Source organism: Engystomops pustulosus, chromosome 1 (assembly GCF_040894005.1).
Source record: "Engystomops pustulosus chromosome 1, aEngPut4.maternal, whole genome shotgun sequence".
Taxonomy (NCBI): Eukaryota; Metazoa; Chordata; class Amphibia; order Anura; family Leptodactylidae; genus Engystomops; species Engystomops pustulosus.
This window is the reverse complement of record NC_092411.1, coordinates 197,959,255-197,979,708: the sequence shown is the minus strand read 5'-3', so window position 1 is coordinate 197,979,708 and position 20,454 is coordinate 197,959,255. Positions and strand designations below refer to the sequence as shown.

The 20,454-nt window shown below is 38.6% G+C and overlaps 1 protein-coding gene across 1 annotated transcript in view; it reads right to left on the bottom strand.

The window, feature by feature from the left end:
• CCSER1 (coiled-coil serine rich protein 1) overlaps positions 1 to 20,454 on the bottom strand; it is a 573,345-nt gene that overhangs the window by 347,926 nt on the left and 204,965 nt on the right. The window contains exon 5 of the mRNA XM_072117766.1: positions 5,397 to 5,523. Within this exon, the coding sequence (XP_071973867.1) occupies positions 5,397 to 5,523 (127 nt within the window). The remainder of the gene's footprint in view (positions 1 to 5,396; positions 5,524 to 20,454) is intronic.

Below are 20,454 nucleotides of genomic sequence, written 5' to 3'. Positions count from 1 at the left end.
AAAGTCCCAAGGCGATGAATGTCAATGGTTCACAGATGCTGCAGTAAGGCTACATTCATATCATGATATGTGCACATATTTCGTGTGTATGCAAGAAAAGTTTGCAACGTACACATAGAATATGTCCATAGACATATACTGGTAGATGCAGGCATCTGTTTTGTCTCTATGAACTCAGTATAAAGGCAGTCCCCGGGTTACATACAAGATAGGGTCTGTATGTTTGTTCTTAAGTTGAATTTGTATGCAAGTCTAAACTGTATATTTTATCATTGTAATCCCAGCCAGAACTTTTTTGGTCTCTGTGACAATTGGATTTTAAAAATGTTGGGTTGTTATAAGAATCAATATTAACAATAAAGCTTCATTACAGACACATTTGATAACTGTTATAGCTCTTTATTGTAGCCTAGGACTAAAATAAAATAAATTACCAATATCCAGTGGTCTTTTTGTAACTAGGGGTCGTATGCAAGTCGAGTGTTCTTAAGTAGGGGACCGCCTCTACATTGCATTCAGCAGGAAAGACAGGAATAAAAAGCACAGTAGTTTGTGTTTTTTCATCCTTCAAGAGAATATATGTTCAGCTGAAGCCATTAGAGGCTATGAGGGATGGATGCAATTCTATGGCATCTTTCCCCGGTCTCTACTGAACTTACACTGTAGGTGTTTCACAATGTTGTAACTGTCCATATATGGAAAGTTATGCACCTGGGGACACAAAAGGATCATCAACAGCAGCAAATCACTGCCTTCAGTCAATCCTTCGCCTAACACTTTCAGTTGGATATGTTGGCATAAAGTGGTCCATTAAGTTGCCGTAACCTGAAGGCAAAAACAAGGCAAACATGCAGTCTAAGCTTTTTTATTCAGTCACATTGCAGTTCCCATCCCATTTATTTCATGATTTTCTTTATTTTTATATATTTTTTAAACAAAAACAGGAATGGTTGAACACACAGAACAGGCGCAATTCTTTCCATTATAGCCTCTATCTGCAAACTTGTCACAACTGGTTTTGGTTGCAGATAGTGGAGTCATCAGACATAAAACTTTCATATTCTCTGTTGTTTTGTGTATATACTTCATGTTACATGTTTACACCATGCCTAATGAAGGGACGCTAGTAACCTCTTTTTTTAATTAAAAGCTATCACAATCTCGAGAAGGTTATTTTATTTTGTCAAAAAGCAACAAGTATTTTTCTCAAGTAGGTAATATCCAACTAAACTTCTTCCTTAACTTGCAGTAAGTGATGAAATAACTGAGGTATGAAGTGGCCTTGTAGTTACAGTAATAGATTTAAATACAAGACATACTCTGTACAGTACAAGACATCTATTCAATATTATAAGTACAGTATATCCCAGGGCAGTGATGGTGAACCTTTTAGAGGCCGGGTGCCCAAGCTACAACCAAAACCCACTTATTTACCATCAAGCGCCAACATGACAATTTAAACAGTAACTTATTGCTACCTGTTCTTCCACAACATTCAATCGTATCACACCAATACAGTTGAAAGCAGGAGAGCGAATTCAGACTATCATTGTAGCTTCTCTTCTGTGTCTCTCTGTACAGGAAGAATCATTTGGCCAGCAAGGGGACCTCAAAAGATAATCTGGCCCTGTTTATACCTTCTCACTCTTACTGCAGTTCCAATCAGTCAAGGATGTGTCACCTTAAAAAAGTGTTGATAGCAGCATCTCAAGTTGTCTGGGACTGCAGGAAGATTTGAGTCCTGTCTAATGAACTCTGTCCTGGGGTGGCAGCCTGGGTGCCCACAGAAAGGACTATGAGTGCCACCTCTGGCAACTGTGCCATAGGTTCGCCATCACTGTCCTAGGGATTCCACCTTCCTAAATAATAGTCACATAAGTAACTAAGACAACTAATAAAACATGAATGAACACTTCTGCAAAAGTAACTTTCCAACTGACACACCGTAAACTTCCACATGCATTTATGATCATACAGGCCAGATAAAAGGAGAACGTCATCAATTTTACTTTGCTTTTTTGTCCTAATCACTTTCACATTATTCTTGCATATAACTAGAATATATGATGTGATCTTTAGCCATGGACAGTCATTTCAGCTTTTTCTCTGTTGACATTCTCAGGTTGTGTGCCTGCGCACAGTTTGGATTGATCAAAATATTCAATGCTCTGAACGGAGGACAGAATCCTTTAAAAATTCATTTTTCATTTTCATCATTATAGGAAAAGAATTTTGTTAACATTTATGCTTTCTTCAATATTCTGAATTATTTACATTTTAATAGCACTGGGTTTAATCTAAAATATGATTTGTATATATTTCCAAAATAATGTACTCTTGTTGTTCACTTAACTTAAACTCATGACAACAAACCCTAATAAAAGAGTTAATAATATGTATACATGGTATTTGGTACTTTGGTAAATGTGCAGAGAATTTTTTTTTTCAAAGCAATATTTTTGAAAAATTGATACCACCATTTTCAGTAAAGAGACAGTTCTGTCTGGTCTAACAGTTGCAATACATTGAAGGTGGACACTAATACACCATCCAGATCCCAGGGAGAGATTTTCCTGGAGTGTCCAACAACCACAGTTGCATATGTGTGATATGCATTCCACTCACTGAAGTTTTTGGATGACTATATCTTGGAAGACTCAAAGAAGGTAATGGAGCACAGATTGAGCTTCCGCTCCTGCCCTAAATTTTCTGCAGGGTTTCAGTGGTCAGATGGTCTCAGTAAATAAACACTTAGGGGTATATTTATCAAGGGGGGGGGCGAGCGGAGGGCACGGTGGGCCGGTGTGGGGTGTTACTGTCCCCGCACCGATGCAATCGCTGCTGCTGCGTTTATTTATACGCCAGGCCCTGCGAAGCAACCTGCTTGATACATCAAGAGGCTGAAGCAGCGGAGGGCCTATTATACGTTGGTGAGGGAGCCCCGGCACATGATAAATATCCCCCTAATTCTCTATTCTGTGCCTAGAGAATACAGGGTTTTTGTCATACCCCTTTAAGACTTTTAGATGTCCATTTTTTAGAGAAACTTTTATAACATGCTTGACAAAGAGTGAACTGCTTAAAATGCATTGTTTATGTATGCTGTAAGCAATGCGGGGTGTAATCTAGCCCGTCTATACTTATATAGAAGTATAAAGTATAGATTTGAATGTATCCCATTTAAAATTAGTATCATCATGTGACAGTATCTTATCCCAGTCTATATTGTGTAGTTCTTAAAATTCAATGTTTTTGATTTCCCTGCATGTTTTTGCTTTTAGGAGAAAGGCTTTTAGGAGAAAAATAATAATGTTATGATTGCCGTTCCCAAGGGTTTCCTGGACACTGACATTTTGGACAATCCGTATTGTTATAAATTACAAGGTCCAACAAAGCATCACCTTTTATGGGATCTTCTACAAGCTGTACCATAAAATTACTCCCTTTCACAGATGAAGAAGAGCCCTGACCCCAAATTATACTTGGAAATATTGTGTAGTTCTTAAAATTCAATGTTTTTGATTTCCCCGCATGTTTTTGCTTTTAGGAGAAAGGCTTTTAGGAGAAAAATAATAATGTTATGATTGCCGTTCCCAAGGGTTTCCTGGACACTGACATTTTGGACAATCCGTATTGTTAGAAATTACAAGGTCCAACAAAGCATCACCTTTTATGGGATCTTCTACAAGCTGTACCATAAAATTACTCCCTTTCACAGATGAAGAAGAGCCCTGACCCCAAATTATACTTGGAAATTTAAAGTCTCCCATTATCACTACTGCCCTCTCCTGTGCAGCCCGCTCCATCTGTTTATATAGGTGACCCTCTATTTCCTCTGTGATATTGGGGGGTCTATTGATTATGCCAAAAATAATTTCCTAAAACAGTTATGGTGAACCTTTTAGAGACGAAGTGCCCAAACTACAACCAAGACCCACATATTTATTGCAAAGTGCCGACACAGAAATCTAATTTGTGCCTTATACTCCCTTCTCATTGTAGCTTCTGTCCAGGGTCCCATACACAGGAAGAATTGTCAGGGCCGGAGCAGGAGCTACATAATGATAATTCAGATCTGTCCACACCTTCCCACCCCTCCAGTACTCCCAGGTAGTCCTGTCACTTTAAAATAGCTCTGTGCACAGCTGTCCTGGGCTGTCTGGGACTGCAGGAAGATACCTGGAGTCCTTTCTGGTGATGGCCTGAGTGCCCACAGAAAGGGCTCTGAATGCCACCTCTGGCACCCGTGCCATAGGTTTTCCACCACTGTCCTAAAAGATATCCCGACTTTGAATCTTAATAGAGTTTGTTTGTTTGCAATTTGTGTAGCTAGCTCATGGCTCCCATTGACTAGTATTGTGCACAGTCACAGTGCAGTGAGACCACCACGTAAGCAAAAAATAGAGCAGGTTCTATTCCTGCCCTCATTATGGCATAGCCGGTCACTTTGAGTGGAGCCAGACGCAAACAATGGCACACTGCCATTTGCAATAGTTAGAGAATCTTAGAAGAATTAGACTAAATGAAAGTAATTTGCTTTTTTTCAGAGACATAAATTAGTATAAGTTTTAAAATTCCGGGGGTCATTTATCATACGCCACTGCTCATGCACAGCCACATACATCAAGATTCTCTGGCCGTTTATTTCTACACCCCTCCCAACGTCCATGCCTACCACCGGCCGGCCACGATTCCCCTGCCGTGAAAGTGGCGGAAAGGGGGAAATAATTGTAAGTGCTAGCTACTGGCTTGGCGTAGAAGCCCTGATGAATAACCCTCTATTTTAAAACAGTAGAAAAACATAATGGCAAGTGCCTACGGTATCTAATAATTTACACTTAAACATATCGCATTTACAACTATGTCCTGTTATGTTCACTAGACAATAAAAAGCAACATCCGTAAAGTTATTTCCTTCAGAATAATGATATTTGCTGACTTGTACCTAGTAATTTCTTTGGTAAAACAATGTGTTTTCATTGTAATAAAAATCAATTCATCTGAAATATGATTCCAGACGACATAATGGTTTCATATTGAATGCCCGCTTCATCATCCTTTTTTTCAAGTTATTGTCAAGTGCAGTAAGGTCTATTTTTATTGACAGCACTTTGTAAATAAGGCAACCTGACAGAGACTGCTACTTAGTCTGTCAAAGTAAAATCTCTAGTGGATGATTTAGGTATATTTATATATTAGGGGCTTGTAATGCAGAATATGAATATCTTTTGGGGGGGAGGGCTTGTAGAAGGCTACTATATTTATCTATAGTAAACCCCCTGGAAAGTAACATATTTGAGGACATTTAGGGGGTAGAAGATTTCATATAAAAATTCCAACTCATCATTTCCTCTCCTTTTTGTAATTATTACACACATATTTTATGAAAAATCTACCTTTTTGTAGTTTCAACCATTTTTGGTTCTTCTTCTTTAGGTTTATTTGATTCACTGGCTTGTTCCATATGAGAAAGCACCACTGCTGAGCATGACACTATGGACTGGAAGGAATCTTCTCGACAAACTGCAATGCAAGAAAATAATCTGCATCAAATATATGATTTCAGAATATAATGAATTTAAAGAAAACATTTACAGTTTGTAAAAAGATATTACATAGATGTTCTCACACATGGAATACATCAGGTTCAAAGCTTCAATGCACTAGTCATTCTGGTAAGTTATGTTGCCTACCTACAGCATCAAGTCAAGTAAAATTTCAGCTCTATCATATGGCTTTCTTCATGTAACATTTAGGATTATATTAAAGGAAATGTCAACACTAACATGATATTGCCCTATTTCATAATTTTAGATGGCAAATTAGAATAACTTTACTTAATTTATGCTTGTTTTAGTATTTCAATAGATAAGAAAATGGTGTAGGTCTTACAACTTCATCAGGTCAACATACATTGGGGGCCAGTCTATAAATTCAGAAAAATACTGATCACAGGCGCTCCCCAATGTGAGTGAATACAGTAGATTTGTATTTAATGATATGTCTGCCGCAGGTGAAGAAACTAGGTATCCCTTCCCCAGTACCAGTACAGAAATTTCTATACAGAAATCAAATGATTTTTGTAAACACCTGCGCTGACTGGAGAGATGTATAATTATCCATCATTGGAATTAAACCACCCATAAAGTATAGGAAAATACAAGTTTGTGTTAAAGGATTGCAAAAGTGGGTACTGGATATACCTGTAAGGTAACTGGCACAATCTCCCCAGGTCACTCCTGTCTAGACCAAGTTTTCGTTCATAGACCGTAGTGTTGACTCCCCTGCCAGCCTGCCCTGCTCCTCACCTAGAAAATCCCCAGAACTGGCAAGGAGATTTTAATGCCTTTTCTGCTATTGTGTTAACCTGATGTAGGGGGTAAGTTCTCCACAGAAATAAAATTAACTAATCTACATCCAAGAATACTTATATCAGTCTTACACTGGAAGTGCTGCTTTTACAAGATATTCCAATTTCGGTTTTGCCCAGACTGGGATCTGAAGGAGTAATTCCTGCAGCAAACTAGAACAGTGACGGCTAACCTATGACAAGCATAGTGATACACTGAAACAATTTTCTGACTCACAGCAAGCTGACAACATCCGTCGGGTGGGCGGCACCTTTCCTGCGAAGAGCACAGTGTAAATGGCGGCCATCTTACCTCCGTAAGTTATGCAGTGAAGCCACCCACGCTAAATTTATGGTGGACTTGAACCAAGACAACTGGGAGAATGAAAATTGTGTCCCACAGTTGCCCTGTCAGTGGAAGACAGCTCCACCAAGTTCCATTCCACCAAGCTTCCTATCTTAGAGCAGCTACCAAAATCTTACCCTGCTGCCAGTGTACTCACCAAAGTTACCACTCAGCAATACTGGGGTGTTCTCTTCCCCATCAGAGACAGTTAACCCTTCCATGACCTCACTGTACTGTCCCTGTACCCCAACAAAGTTAATGTGCTCCATCACAGTTACTGCTAAGCAATATTAATATATTCGTAATAAAAATTTACTTTTGTTATTGGAGCTGCACATATCAAAAAATTATGGATTTTTCTATAAGTAACACACGACTAGAGTGCATAATTATATATTATTTCCCTACTGTATGCATATTGTCCTAATATATGATATTTTCTATTGTACAGGACACATATTGGGGCTCATTTACAAAGGGTCGTGTGCGCACTTTTGTCAGACAGTGCCCCGTTTTCAGGGCTTAAACAGCTTACACAGGTATCTGTGTTGAGATTGTGGCCCAGGCGACACTTTTCTTTGCTCAGCTGCGCGGGCTTCCATGTGACACAAATTAGGGGGTGTGTCGTCGGTCAGTCCGACTGATTCGGACTGAGCGCGGGATTTAACTTTTAAATTGTGTTGAAATCCTTAGCCCTAAGATGCACCACAAAAAAAGTGAACTCTGTCGGCCCTGAGTGGTGAAGTGACACATGCAGGATATCGGGCGCACGATCTTAGTGAATTGCGACACAGTGCATTATTGTCAGACAATGCACTCTCTGTGAACTCCGGTGACTGGGTAATTAAATGTGCCCTATAGAGTATTTAAGGATAAAAATCGACAATGTGATAATACATTATTCTATAAGGTTTTTCTATTATTTGATTATTATTATTATTATTTATGATTATTATTATTTTAATAAGTACTTTCAAACAGGTTCTGAAAAAGAAATCAATAAATGTGACTAAATCCGTCCAGACATTACATAAGTAGTAAACTAATATTTTGAAAGGAAGAAGGTTTGCGGACCATTTAATATCAACATCAATACTGCATGTTCGGTTTATGTGTGCCCAAATTAAATGTGTGTAATTTTCTTCTGTGTATAATTAATTGTATATGCTGTTTCCCTCCTACAGACATTAAAGGGGAATAAATCTAATCCACAAGGGAGGCATCCCACTTTAATGTTATGATATTATGTTTGTTGTAAGATAACAGAAGAAATACATGCATTTATTTTACTTATTTACATTTTCAGCACAGTAAAAAAAAAAAACTGAGACAAACATTTTATTTAAAATGTTGAAAATGTTTATATGTATATATAAAAAGTTTCTATTATTTAAATAGATTTCTTACATACATATTTTTCATTTGATAACTGAATTTTATTCTCTCAACATTTGCAATGTTACATAAGAAACAAATCTTCACAACGGCACTGAAAATCAGGTTCATAGGCAAAAGAGTGTCAACAATGATTTAATAGATACATATGGGGGGGGGGATTTATCAATAGCAGACACATTGAGGCTCATTTACTGTATTTTTCGGACTATAAGGCGCACTAAAAATCCTTTGATTTTCTCAAAAATCAAAGGTGCACCTTATATATGAACCATACATACAGACAACAGCTGCCTTGAACTGTGCACAGGTCTGCCACCTGCTGGTCATTCATCCTTATAATCAGGTGCGCCTTATACTCCGGTGCGCCTTATATATGAACCTAGATGTTTTAGCAGGCATTTATTGATGGTGCGCCTTATACTCCGGTGCACCTTATAGTCCGAAAAATACTGTACTAAGGGTCCAAAACACGCACCCAAATGGATTCGGTAAAAACGTGCAATTTAATAAAGAATGTGTGTCACAAGATCAGCAATTACATGCAACGGGACGAAGAAGGTGAACTCTGGCGGACCTTGGCTGAGCAGCGACACCTGCTGGATATCAGGTGCACGACCTTAGTGAATCCTGGCAGATCCGAATCAGCGGGATTGTGACTGGACCGGGTAAGTAAATGAGCCCCATTGTCCCCTTACCCACTGTCGCAATGGATATACTAAGAGGCTTTGTGTACCCAGATAAATTCTATTCCAGGTTCTGCCTGGAATATAATTACACTAAAATCTGCACCAGGAACTTTGCCCAGGTCCACCCCTGTGCGAAAACTGGGTAAACAAGAAATGGTAAAGGCTCCCCATATAGTTTTATAATTTTGCTTCTCACAGGGCATATTCCAGGGGTAAATGGGCTTTGGGTGCCCTTGGCAAACTGGATAAATACACTTTCCTCTAATTAATTATGTGAACCTTGTACCCATAGTCACCTGCATTTTGCTCCAAAACTTTACAGCGTTGCAAAGCACACCATTTTTTTCACAAATCAATAACTCTTCAGATGTAGAACAACTTTGCCTAATGTCTTGATTACCTACATCAGTTTGTTTGCTACCCCCCCTCCCTCATGCATCTGTTAGCTGACCCTGTGCTGAAAGCAAATCTCTGCCAGCTCGCTCACATCTGCATGTAGGAAGGGGGAGGAAGGAGCAGAAAGCAGAGTTTGTGACATCTCATACATGTGGAGATACATACCAGAATGTATTGAACAGATCCTGGGCACTTTGAATTTTCTTTCTAGAAAAGCAGATATCAATCCTTGAAGTTGACCATTATAATCCTCTCCCCTTTCAGAGAGGAGGTGCTGGGTCAGAATAGGGTGTGTGTGATAATCTTCTCTGGTACTGTCCAATCAGCAGCAGTCAGCAGAGTACACATGGTAATCTCTCTATATTTATTATTCCATTTTTGGTTTTGCGTTTTCAATTTTCCCTCCCCACCTTTAAAAATCTATATTTTTTTTATTTTTCCATGTAAGGAGTGAGGGCTTGTTTTCTGCATAACAAATAGCAATTTATAGTGATGGTATTTAATAATTCATGAGATGCAGGTGGGTGCAGGCTTCCTAGGACTGAGCTTCAGGTCCTCCAATGAAAATTTTCAAGAAATGTGCTGCACTCCAAGTTGTGAAAAAATTGTAATCCTTTTATTCCATAGTGAGTAATAACAGCGACTTTTCGGCTCAAAAGGGCCTTTTTAAAACCCAAAAAATAAATTACACATTAGATATCTAGCCTAAAACATGGCAGCTTCGGGTTTTGTTTGACACGAGGCTGTAGTGGCAACCAATTGCCGCTGACGTCAGGGGGAGCAACAATCCAGGCGCCGCCAGCTGTTTCATGCTGCCGGCAGCTAACACTGCTTGGGTGTTTGAAGCATTGTGCAGGAAACACCCGGCGAGCATGAAGAGAGCTCAGCCCATGAGCCCTTTTCATTATCCCCCCTTTCACTAAAGGATGTTCAGGATCGTCCAAATGCGGTAAAGGGTTAAGAAGATGTTTTTATACATTGCGTTTATGCCACGATTATATAAATTGTGATGTAAATGTGATGTATACAAAATATGAATGTAAATGCAAATGTAAATGTTAGAGAAAATGCAAAATAAAAGCAATGTGAAAGAAAATGCGAAGTTATTGCACTCTAAATGCAATGTGAATGCTAAAATCATGTAAACACAAATGCAATGCTATTACAAAAAGGCTGTAAAAATAAACACAATATAAATGTTTATGGTATTCACATGCCTTTAACCCCTACGCGCACAAGGAAGTAATAGTACGTCCTTTCGGGAAGATACTTCCCACAACAGGAGCTTCTGGCACCAGCTCATGAATGAAGACGGCAACAGTAGCAGCGGCTGTCAGCCTTGAGTGTTAACCCCTTACACAGCGCGGTCAAGCATGACCATGGCGTGCAAGGGTGTTCCCCCTAAGGATCGGACCTTCCGTACCGCTTACCGTGGGATAAAAAAAGAGACAAAAATATAGCCTGTGCAATTTGACAATGCAATTCTGCTCTGGATGGCGGTCCTTCCATTCTCTGCAATGTGTTCCCATACAGCAGCTTACCACCACATGGGGTATTGGTAGACCGCATTTCCATTTTGTAAAAAACTTCTTAAAAGTGCGTTTTCATTTGTTGAGAGCTGTTGTTTCTTGCTATTATTAAGGCCTCTTACAGTCAATTGAAAGCTGAGCAGGTCCCTGTAAATATAGGTTTTGGCGATTTTACAAAAAATTGAAACATGGCACCCAAGTTCTGAGCCTCATAACATTCGAGTAAAATACATGGAATCTTACAAAAATGCCAAATTCATGAAAATGCACCACAATTCCTGAATCTGGCACACCCTGCAAACTTCACAGGCAAACTGCACACAGTGCAGTTTTTCACGGTTTTTGAGAAATGTGGGCCACATTAGTCACTGTAGAAGCAGCATTTGAGTAAACAGTTAAAAATTAATAACTTTCATTATAGTCTATTAAAATGGAATCAATGTTTATGCAGATGCTCACATATAGAATGAAAGGCCAAAGGCCTAGACGCCCCAATAACCACACCCTAGTGAATATATATACAAAATTTAGTCAGGCGCATTAAAGAGTTTAAATATACACAATTGGGACTGACAACGTGGTGATATGGGTACATGCAGGAGTGTACCTACCCTGGGGTCGCCTCAGTATCAGACCCACCAGTGCTCTTGCTTACCCATACACTTGTAAATGTCAGTCTCAGTAGTAGGGCTGGGAAGGAGCCACCTCTTCCTCTTCTGGAGGTAAATGGGGGAGGGATATGATGCCTTAAACTAGACTTCCCCTAATCCCCAAAAGCTCCCGTCCTTACAAGAGCAGTCCCAAATACTGTCCCTTGTACTAAATATCACGTCACACCTCCCTGACGCGTTTCCACAAGAAGTTTCATCAGAGGGAGAGAATCCTTACATAAATTGCCCTTAAGTTAGCGGAGTAGTTCCATATACAATGGTCTGGTGGGGGAGAAGTGCCTTCACCCATCAGTTTGCGCCTAATGTCCACACCCGGTAGTTGGCCATTGTACCCGGTGTGGACATTAGGCGCAAACTGGAAGTCTAGTTTAAGGCATCATATCCCTCCCCCATTTACCTCCAGAAGAGGAAGAGGTGGCTCCTTCCCAGCCCTACTACTGAGACTGACATTTACAAGTGTATGGGTAAGCAAGATCACTGGTGGGTCTGATACTGAGGCGACCCCAGGGTAGGTACACTCCTGCATGTACCCATATCACCACTCAATTGTGTATATTTAAACTCTTTAATGCGCCTGACTAAATTTTGTATATATATTCACTAGGGTGTGGTTTTTGGGGCGTCTAGGCCTTTGGCCTGTCATTCTATATGTGAGCATCTGCATTAACATTGATTCCATTATAATAGACTATAATAAAGGTTATTAATTTTTAACTGTTTACTCAAATGCTGCTTCTATTTTGATTAGACAGAATTACTAGATTTATGCTTTTACTGCTCTTTGTTTACATTAGTCACTGTGACTAATAACCAGTGCTCTGACTACACAGCATTGGCTACTGTTTGGAGGCAATGTGACTATTAGCTTTTTGTGGAGGTAATACTAGTATTGGCTACTGAGTGGGGGCAATATGACTTTTGGTTTCTTTGTGGGCGCCTTGTGAACCATTTGGAGACACTGTGACTAGATTAGCTACTGTGGGTGGGCATTTTGACTATATTGGCTACTGAGTGGGGGTACTGTTACTATATTGGCTACTGTGTTGCTACTATGTTGCTATATAGGTTACAGTGGGGGCCTAATAACGGTAGAAATAACAGAACAGTATTAAGTTTGTGATAATAAAATTGAGGAGACGATGATGAAGTGAGGAACCTAACAGTTTTGTGTTTATAAATCTGCAGAAATGAGTTGTGAATGCAAGAAGATGTCTCCTCCGATCAGATGTCATTGGAATTACAGTAAGTGCTGGCATTCCGCATTAGCTCAAAATTCTGCACTCAATATTGATACTCAATATTTTTACACTGAGCTTCTATTTTTATTTATTCAGCTGGGATCCAGTAGTGTTTTCATGAACTCATCTGGGTTCTGGTGCATTATTTATTTACTCAGTTCTGATGCTGCATGGTTTGTTCTACTGCTGTTTTTATGTACGCAACTTAGTTCTGGCGTTCTAAATGTGTACAAACTTGGTTTTGGTGCTGTATTTACTGTAAGTATTGAGCTTGGTTCTGGTACTATATATTTACAGAAATTAGTTATGGGGTTGTATTTACGGTATGTACTGTATTTATGTTATGATGTTGGTTCTGGTGCATTATTTAAAATGGTTCTGGTGTTGTATGTGTTCTGCCTTCTGAATCTATGCAGTTAACTCAACATTTTTGTATTAATGGGGGATAAAGGGGATTTGTATGTGTATATTTGAGTAAATATGTTAATTACATCAATATGAAGTGTATTTTAAATATTTTAAGTGTTGATTTGAGTAGGTATATATTTTTTTCTGTGCCATGCAACAAGAAGAACTTTTAGCTTACAAACAAAAGAGCCTGCTGTTAAAATTTAGAATGCCACCCCTGGGGTTAACAACACATTTGCGTTTACATCACATTTGCAATAACATTGTTTTTGTAATAACAATACATTTGTATTGTGTTTTTTCCATAACATCAAGTGTACCTCCTGTTTGCAATGCAATTGCCTAATATTGTGTTTGCAAATAATGTTAATGGCATATAAAAAAAAAATGCAATGTGTGAACATAGCATCTATATGGACATAGAGAGATCACAATGTGTACTCCCCGTTGCTTCTGACATTGCCTGCTGCTGATTGGACAGTGTCAGAGAAAATCATAGTTACATAGTTTATACGGTTGGAAAAAGGCACATGTCCATCAAGTTCAACCAAAAAAGGGAAGGGATTGAATGAAGAAGGTATTTAGGGGAAACAATTCTATATAACCGTAACCATTATTTAGATGCAAAAAGGCATCTAGACCCTTCTTGAAGCTCTCTGTTGTCCCTGCTGTGACCAGCCCCTGTGGCAGGCTATTCCACAGATTGATAGTTCTCATAATAAAAAAACCCTCTCAACTTCTGATGATTAAACCTTGTTTTCTCCAGACGGAGACAGTGCCCCCTAGTCTTTTGATTTGATTTAATTTGGACCAACTTTTAAACATATTTTTGGTATGGACCATTCATATATTTATATAAATTAATCAATCGTGTTCCCTCTTAGTCGGCTCTTTCCAGACTAAATAAATCTAGTTGTTTCAATAAGTCAACACAAAAAGAGTGACACCGGGGCTACCTTCATAGGTTCCTTTTCTTCCACTCCGTTTACCGTATGTTTGTCACAGGGATTTCAGGCAAACGGCAGTGGTGCCTTGAAGCGGCACTTACCGGAGACATGTTCAAACTTTAATCAGCAGAGTGGCATATGGATGGGTGTGCAGCCGTGGCAAGCGCCGGGCCGTTTCGCGCCAAATAGGGGCTTTCTCAAGCCTAACCCAGCGTGCTTTCACTTATTATACTTATTATACTATTTCCCCACAATTGAAGTTAAGCTTACAGGCCTGTAAAGTGCAAAGTTCTAGAGGCTTTTTAAAATATTGGCACTTGGCAACGCACCATGCATTAGGAAACTGAGATCTTTAATAACCCTGGGGTGTAACCCCATGTGGTCCAGGAGCCTTGTTCACATTTATTTTATTGAGCTTAGATTGGATCATGTCTACATTCAGCCAGTCTAGTATATTACAGGATACATGACCCGCACTGGCACCACCCATTCCACGTGTTCATTCTTCTATTGTATAAACAGAGCTAAAAAATCCATTTAGTATCTCTGCCTTATCTAGGACTCCAGTCACTAAAAACCCATTTTCATAACACACGCCCATTCTTTAGCCTTTATCTCCTATCTGACATTACACAGAATTATAATGTTCAGATATTGGGACTGAAATCTCAGCAAAATTCAAAGTGCCCCTACATCTGTGAAGCAGCCCCTACAGAAAGGTATGCTAATCTTAACATGTGTGAGGTGGGGAAAGGTCCACTTTAAAGAAAACACATTCTTCACTGGATTTTATAAAGAGAGACAGCCTCCAACTAATGCTATGATGTATATTTGAACTTTGCCTTCAGAATGTTTGGATATTTGTTCATTTTTTATTAAACTTAAAATAAACCTTAATGCTTAAAAAAGAAAATGTGTTAATGACAAAATTAAAAAAAATAATAACAAACACTTTATTTTCATGTTTGGTGTAACCTTCCTTCTTTCAAATATGTCATCTAAATGTGTCCAAGTGTCATGGCTTTATTTGTAATTTCCCATTGTACAAAATAACCAAGTCTTGAAATGTTACCTTTTGCTATTTATTGCATACAGGACATGGTTCTGAACTATTTTTAATGTCAGATTCCATTTTCCCTATCCATCAGAAATGTAGTGTTGTCAGCAATCAGTAACAGCTCTTCTCTAGACACTGAAGAGGTGAGAAAGCTGTTATTACAGGCAGTGCTCAAGTTATATCGTTGGTAATCCAATCTGTCAAAGACAGTGTGCAATATTAAGGGCTCCTCCAGGACAGAAGAGTCTGAAGTGCACGAACAAGCATTGAAAATAGGAAAAATAACTTTCTAGATAATTGTGTCACTTGAAAGGAGAATTATTATTATTTCATTGGTAACAAAAGTTTAGTACCATATTTTATTCATAAATGGTCTATTGTTGTACTTTCTGGATTTGACATAGTGAATATGTACAAAGTAAAAAAAGGCAAAAATAAATTTACGATTTAAGAAGCTTATTCTTTTTATTAAAATGCATTGCATGGTCTCATTTCAATAAGTAAATATTATTGGCTGTTTAATTAAAAGTTCTACAATTTTCCAATATAATTTCTGTATCAATTACTCAGTTTTCTAGATCTCAGCTGGCTGTGATTCCAAAGGAAGCTTCGACATTTACTTCCAGTGGATAGAAATCTGTTCATGGTCATGTGATGTCACACAGGTGCACGAGCTGTTATATCACACAGCTTCGATTACTAACAAGTCATGCACATGTGTGACCTGGATAAAAGAATCATGTCTGGTTTCTCCCAAAAGCAGCAGCACATCTGTCCATGAGTTGTGTCTATGGATTGTTTATTAAGTTTATCTGCACGTTATGTGATTTACATGCGTAATACAGCAGCCGTGTAGTAATGTGATTAATCCAAATATCATCTACATGCTGCTAATAAAATTTAAGACCTGCAGAATTCCATTTTTGCAACAGATTTTGGTGCAAGTAATGTCGCATAAAAACCACAAAATAAACCAGTTTTAGCTACTTTAGCTAGTGGAACATCTGCAGAATCACGACTGTGTAAGTCCTGCAGCCAATCATGTTTACCAGTTCTACATCTGAGTTCACAGTTGATATCAATCCTCCCTTCCACAAAAATGATTGTAAATACACTAGTGGGAACTTTGGCATGACTTCTAGTGAAATTTGCACCAATTAATGTCTTATGACACATTTATAAAGGGTTTAGACAATATTTCTCCTTTTCCTACTTAGTACAAAAAAGGGCCGATTTCCATGGAAAAGTATGTGTCCTGCTGGCCTTTTGTTTTAATATAATTTTTTGTTTCCAAAAGAGGTACATACAAATACATTACACTTTTTTACAGTTTGAGGCATGATAAATGAAAATAAATAACAAGTTAGTATGGCCCACCACATATTCTATTATTTTCCTCCAATAACTAATTATAGGCATTTAATACGCCCGCCATAACTACAACTTTTACCTTAAAGGGGTATTCCAGGAATCAGTTTAAAATTTTGTTCCCCTTAGCAGAAAAATTCACTGTAATGAACAATTAAAATGTAACTGGCCCTTTAATCAGTCCGTTAATTTAATCCGCACAGAGAACACACAGGAGAGAAGATGGCCGCTGGTCACATGTCCACATCACATGTCCTGCACCTGCCTGGGCAGGTCATTTGATCACCACTACTTTTGGCTGTAGTTGGTTGGTTGCAGTGCATCCAGCATGGCCAGTGTTTTGGTGATGGCAGTTACACATGGTAACAGAGCAGGACAGTCTGTTAAATCATCACTAAGAGCAGAGCATAAGAGGGCCATCTTGGTGGTAACTCCACATACTTTATAGAGGTCAAAAAATTTTGTGCATCATAAAATCAAACTATTTAAGCTCCATTTTGTGACTAATGATATATTTTTTTATTTATACATTTTTATTGCTTTGTAATACTCGCTCATGTTTGTGACTAATGACATTGAGTCTTGTTAAATTCATTTATTTAAAACATCATGGGTTTTTCAAACGTTCATATTCCCGGAATGCCCCTTCAAAAGAAACTTGTACGTGTTTTAACGTATAAGTATCTAATTACAACAAATTAGGTAATAATTACAAAAAAACACATTTGCACTATTTTCTTTTGGGCTCTGTTTTTTTTGATATGTTACGCAGGAAACATACCCTAACACAGCTCTTTACATGGAAAAAAAAGTTATAGATTTTTTGAAGATAGGGAGTGAAAATGGAAATGCAAAACCTATTTTAAGTTAAAAAATTTGAATCTTTTGTGAAAATCTTCATTTTACGATATTCTAAGACCAATAAGTATTTATACTTCGGTGTACAAAGCTGTGTAAGCCGTCAACCTCAATGACATTTCTCAACATCATTGTGCAGCAAGGGATGTGTGAAAAGGGCTCACGGTCATAATGCAGCAAACACCCAGCGCTAACACCTGCGATCAGTGCTGGCAGTAATCGTGGGTGTTAGCGCTGGGTGTTTGCTGCATTATGACCGTGAGCCCTTTTCACACATCCCTTGCTGCACAATGATGTTGAGAAATGTCATTGAGGTTGATGGGGTTAATAACGTTTAGTAAAACAATATCTAAAAGTTGTATGTACAAGGATTCTACAAATAGGGGCATATTTACTTACGCGGCCGCCGGAGTTCACTGAAAGTGCATTGTCCAACGATAATGCACTATGCCGCGATTCACTAAGATCGTCCACCCGATATCGTGCATGTGTGGCTTTCCCGCTCAGGTCTGACAGAATTCACCTTTTTCTTTGTGGTGCATGTAAGTGCAGTGTCTTGCAATACAATTTGAAAATTCAATGGTGCACTGAGTCCGAATCAGTCGGATCGTCCGACAGCACGATTTATGTCGCATGAAAGCCAGCGCAGCTGCGCCAAAAAACAATTGCATGCAACACAATCCGAGCACAGACATTTGATAAATATGTGTCCGAGTGGCGCAATCCCCAAAAACGGTGAATAGTCTGACGAAAATGCAATCTGTGACCCTTAGTAAATGAGTCCCATAGTCTCCCAAATGTGCCTCTAAGATTCTCTGTATGACACCAGACCTTGTTCTGGAACCGTGAGAGAAAAGTCCAAATTTCGGTCTCCAAAAACTGATTATTGCTGAAATTTTTTTGGAGCAATGTTTACCCTGCATTCTGGTTCAAGCCTGTCGATCGCTTGGCTTTGGCCAGAATTTCTTGAATAGTGGGATATGGGTGGTATTGTAGGAACTGCGTCTCCTTCCGATAGAAGCAGTGAAATAGTCTAGTCAGAGGTTGTAATGGGGACGAAAAAGATTACATTAACATTGTTTCAATATTCCGTCAGTAGTCTCTGATGGACAAGGCCAGATTACATGATAAATGTCTGCTTAGGGTACAGAACATTTAGGGCATGTTGTTATCCTGTCTGGTTAAGAAATTGATGCCAGGATGTTAAAGGCTTAAATGGCTGCGTGCATATGTTTAAAGAGTGTTTCACACCATTTTTCACTAATGACATGTTTGTGGGCCTTAAGAAGACCTGGTAAGAGCCTCCTAGAGACCGCATATGTTGCTAAACATCTTTCACAGTAAGGATTGATGACTCCCCTTTTCATTCAATATCTTCATACAAGTAAGATATTGATCTCCTTGAAGAAGGACTCCCCAGGAGCTTGTTTAAAGTGTTTGTTGTGAGATCCCCAGTCAAGTTGGGCTGTCTAGCATCGCAAAAGGCTTTAACTTGGTTGCAGGACAATTCTTGAGCCGAAGGGAGATTAAATTACTAGACTAGTTCCAGGGAGAGATTTTAATCGATGTTCCTGAAAATCTGGGAGTTCCCACAATGGGAGCACGAATTGTTTATGCAGTATTTTCCATGTAGTGGATTTCTTGCAAAATCGAGGAAGTTTGGCATATGGTGTGTGTAAGATCGCTTTGATTGGTGTGTGTTAGGCTATAAGGGGAGAATGTGGATTGTTCCAATCTCATATTGGAGAAATAGGACATGGTGTGGAGACAATAAATTAAATGTCTAAATGGACATGCCAAATTATACATTTTCATTACTAGGAGATTAAGTCCTACTGGCAGTTTTGGTGATATTAGCCCCTTAAGGACGCAGCCATTTTGCAGGTTAAGGCTCAGCCCGATTTTTTGGATTCTGACCTGCGTCGCTTTATATGGTTATAACTTTTGAACACTGTTACTTATCAAAACGATTCTGAGATTGTTTTTTCCCCACATGTTGTACTTCATTTTAGTGGTAAATTTTGGCTGATAAGTTTTGCGTTTATTTACAAAAAAAAAGAAAATATGATAAATTTTTTGAAAAATTTGCCATTTTCGAAATTCAAAATCATTGCGTTTCCAGGCAGATAGATTTACCACCTAAATAAGTTGCTGAATAACATTTCCCATTTGTCTACTTTACATTTTCATAATTTTTGATATGTCTGGATAATTTATTTTGATGTCACGCGGCTTACAAAAAGAATATCGCTTTTCCGGATTTTCAGAATTGACTATTTTGGGGATAAATACAGTTTGGAATGAAATTTTACATATTTAGCATCAAAACCCCCTATATAACCAACCCATTTTCAAATCTGCACCCCTCAAGCTATCAGAAACCGCTTTTACGAAGATTGTTAACCCCTTGAGATCTTCATAGTAATTGAATCAAAATGGAGGTGAAATTTAGAATGGTCAAATTGTTCCCTTATACGTTCATTTAGCACTAAAATTTACACATTTCCAAAATATAAAAAGAGAAAACCCACCATACAATTTGTTCTGCAATTTCTCCTGAGTACAAAGACCCCCCACATGTGGCCGTTACTTGTTTTATGGGCGCACAGCGAGACGCAGAAGGGAAGGAGCGCCCTGCAGCTGCCAGGATTTTAGTTTCCTCATTGGCCCCTTTTGAAGGCTATAAAATTTTCGCTTTTGCGTTATTGGGGCCATGTGATGCCATTTTTTTTGCGGGATGAGATGCTTTTTCCATTGTTACCATTTTGGGGTTGGTATCACCTATTGTGGGCAGGAGTAGAAAAGCATCAATTCTGTACTGGATTTTTTACTCTTTTTTTTTTGGTGTTCACCGTATAGACTAATAATCCTGTTATCTTTATTCTATGGGTTGATACGATTACGGGGATACCAGACTTGAATATATTTTCTTACGTTTTACTAAATTTGTCAAACAAAACCCTAATGTGGGGAAAAATCTATCATTTATGTATTGCCGTCTTCCAAGTGGCATAACATTGTTACTTTTTTGGCTACGGAGCTGGTTGATGGCTTGTTTTTTGCGGGACATGTTGTACTGTGCACCAGTATCATGTCGGAGTACACATGGTTTTTTGATCGCATTTTATAGCATTTTTTGTGGGATTGAATAGCTAAAAATCATAATTTTTGGAAGGTTTATAGCAGTTTTTTTTTACGGTGTT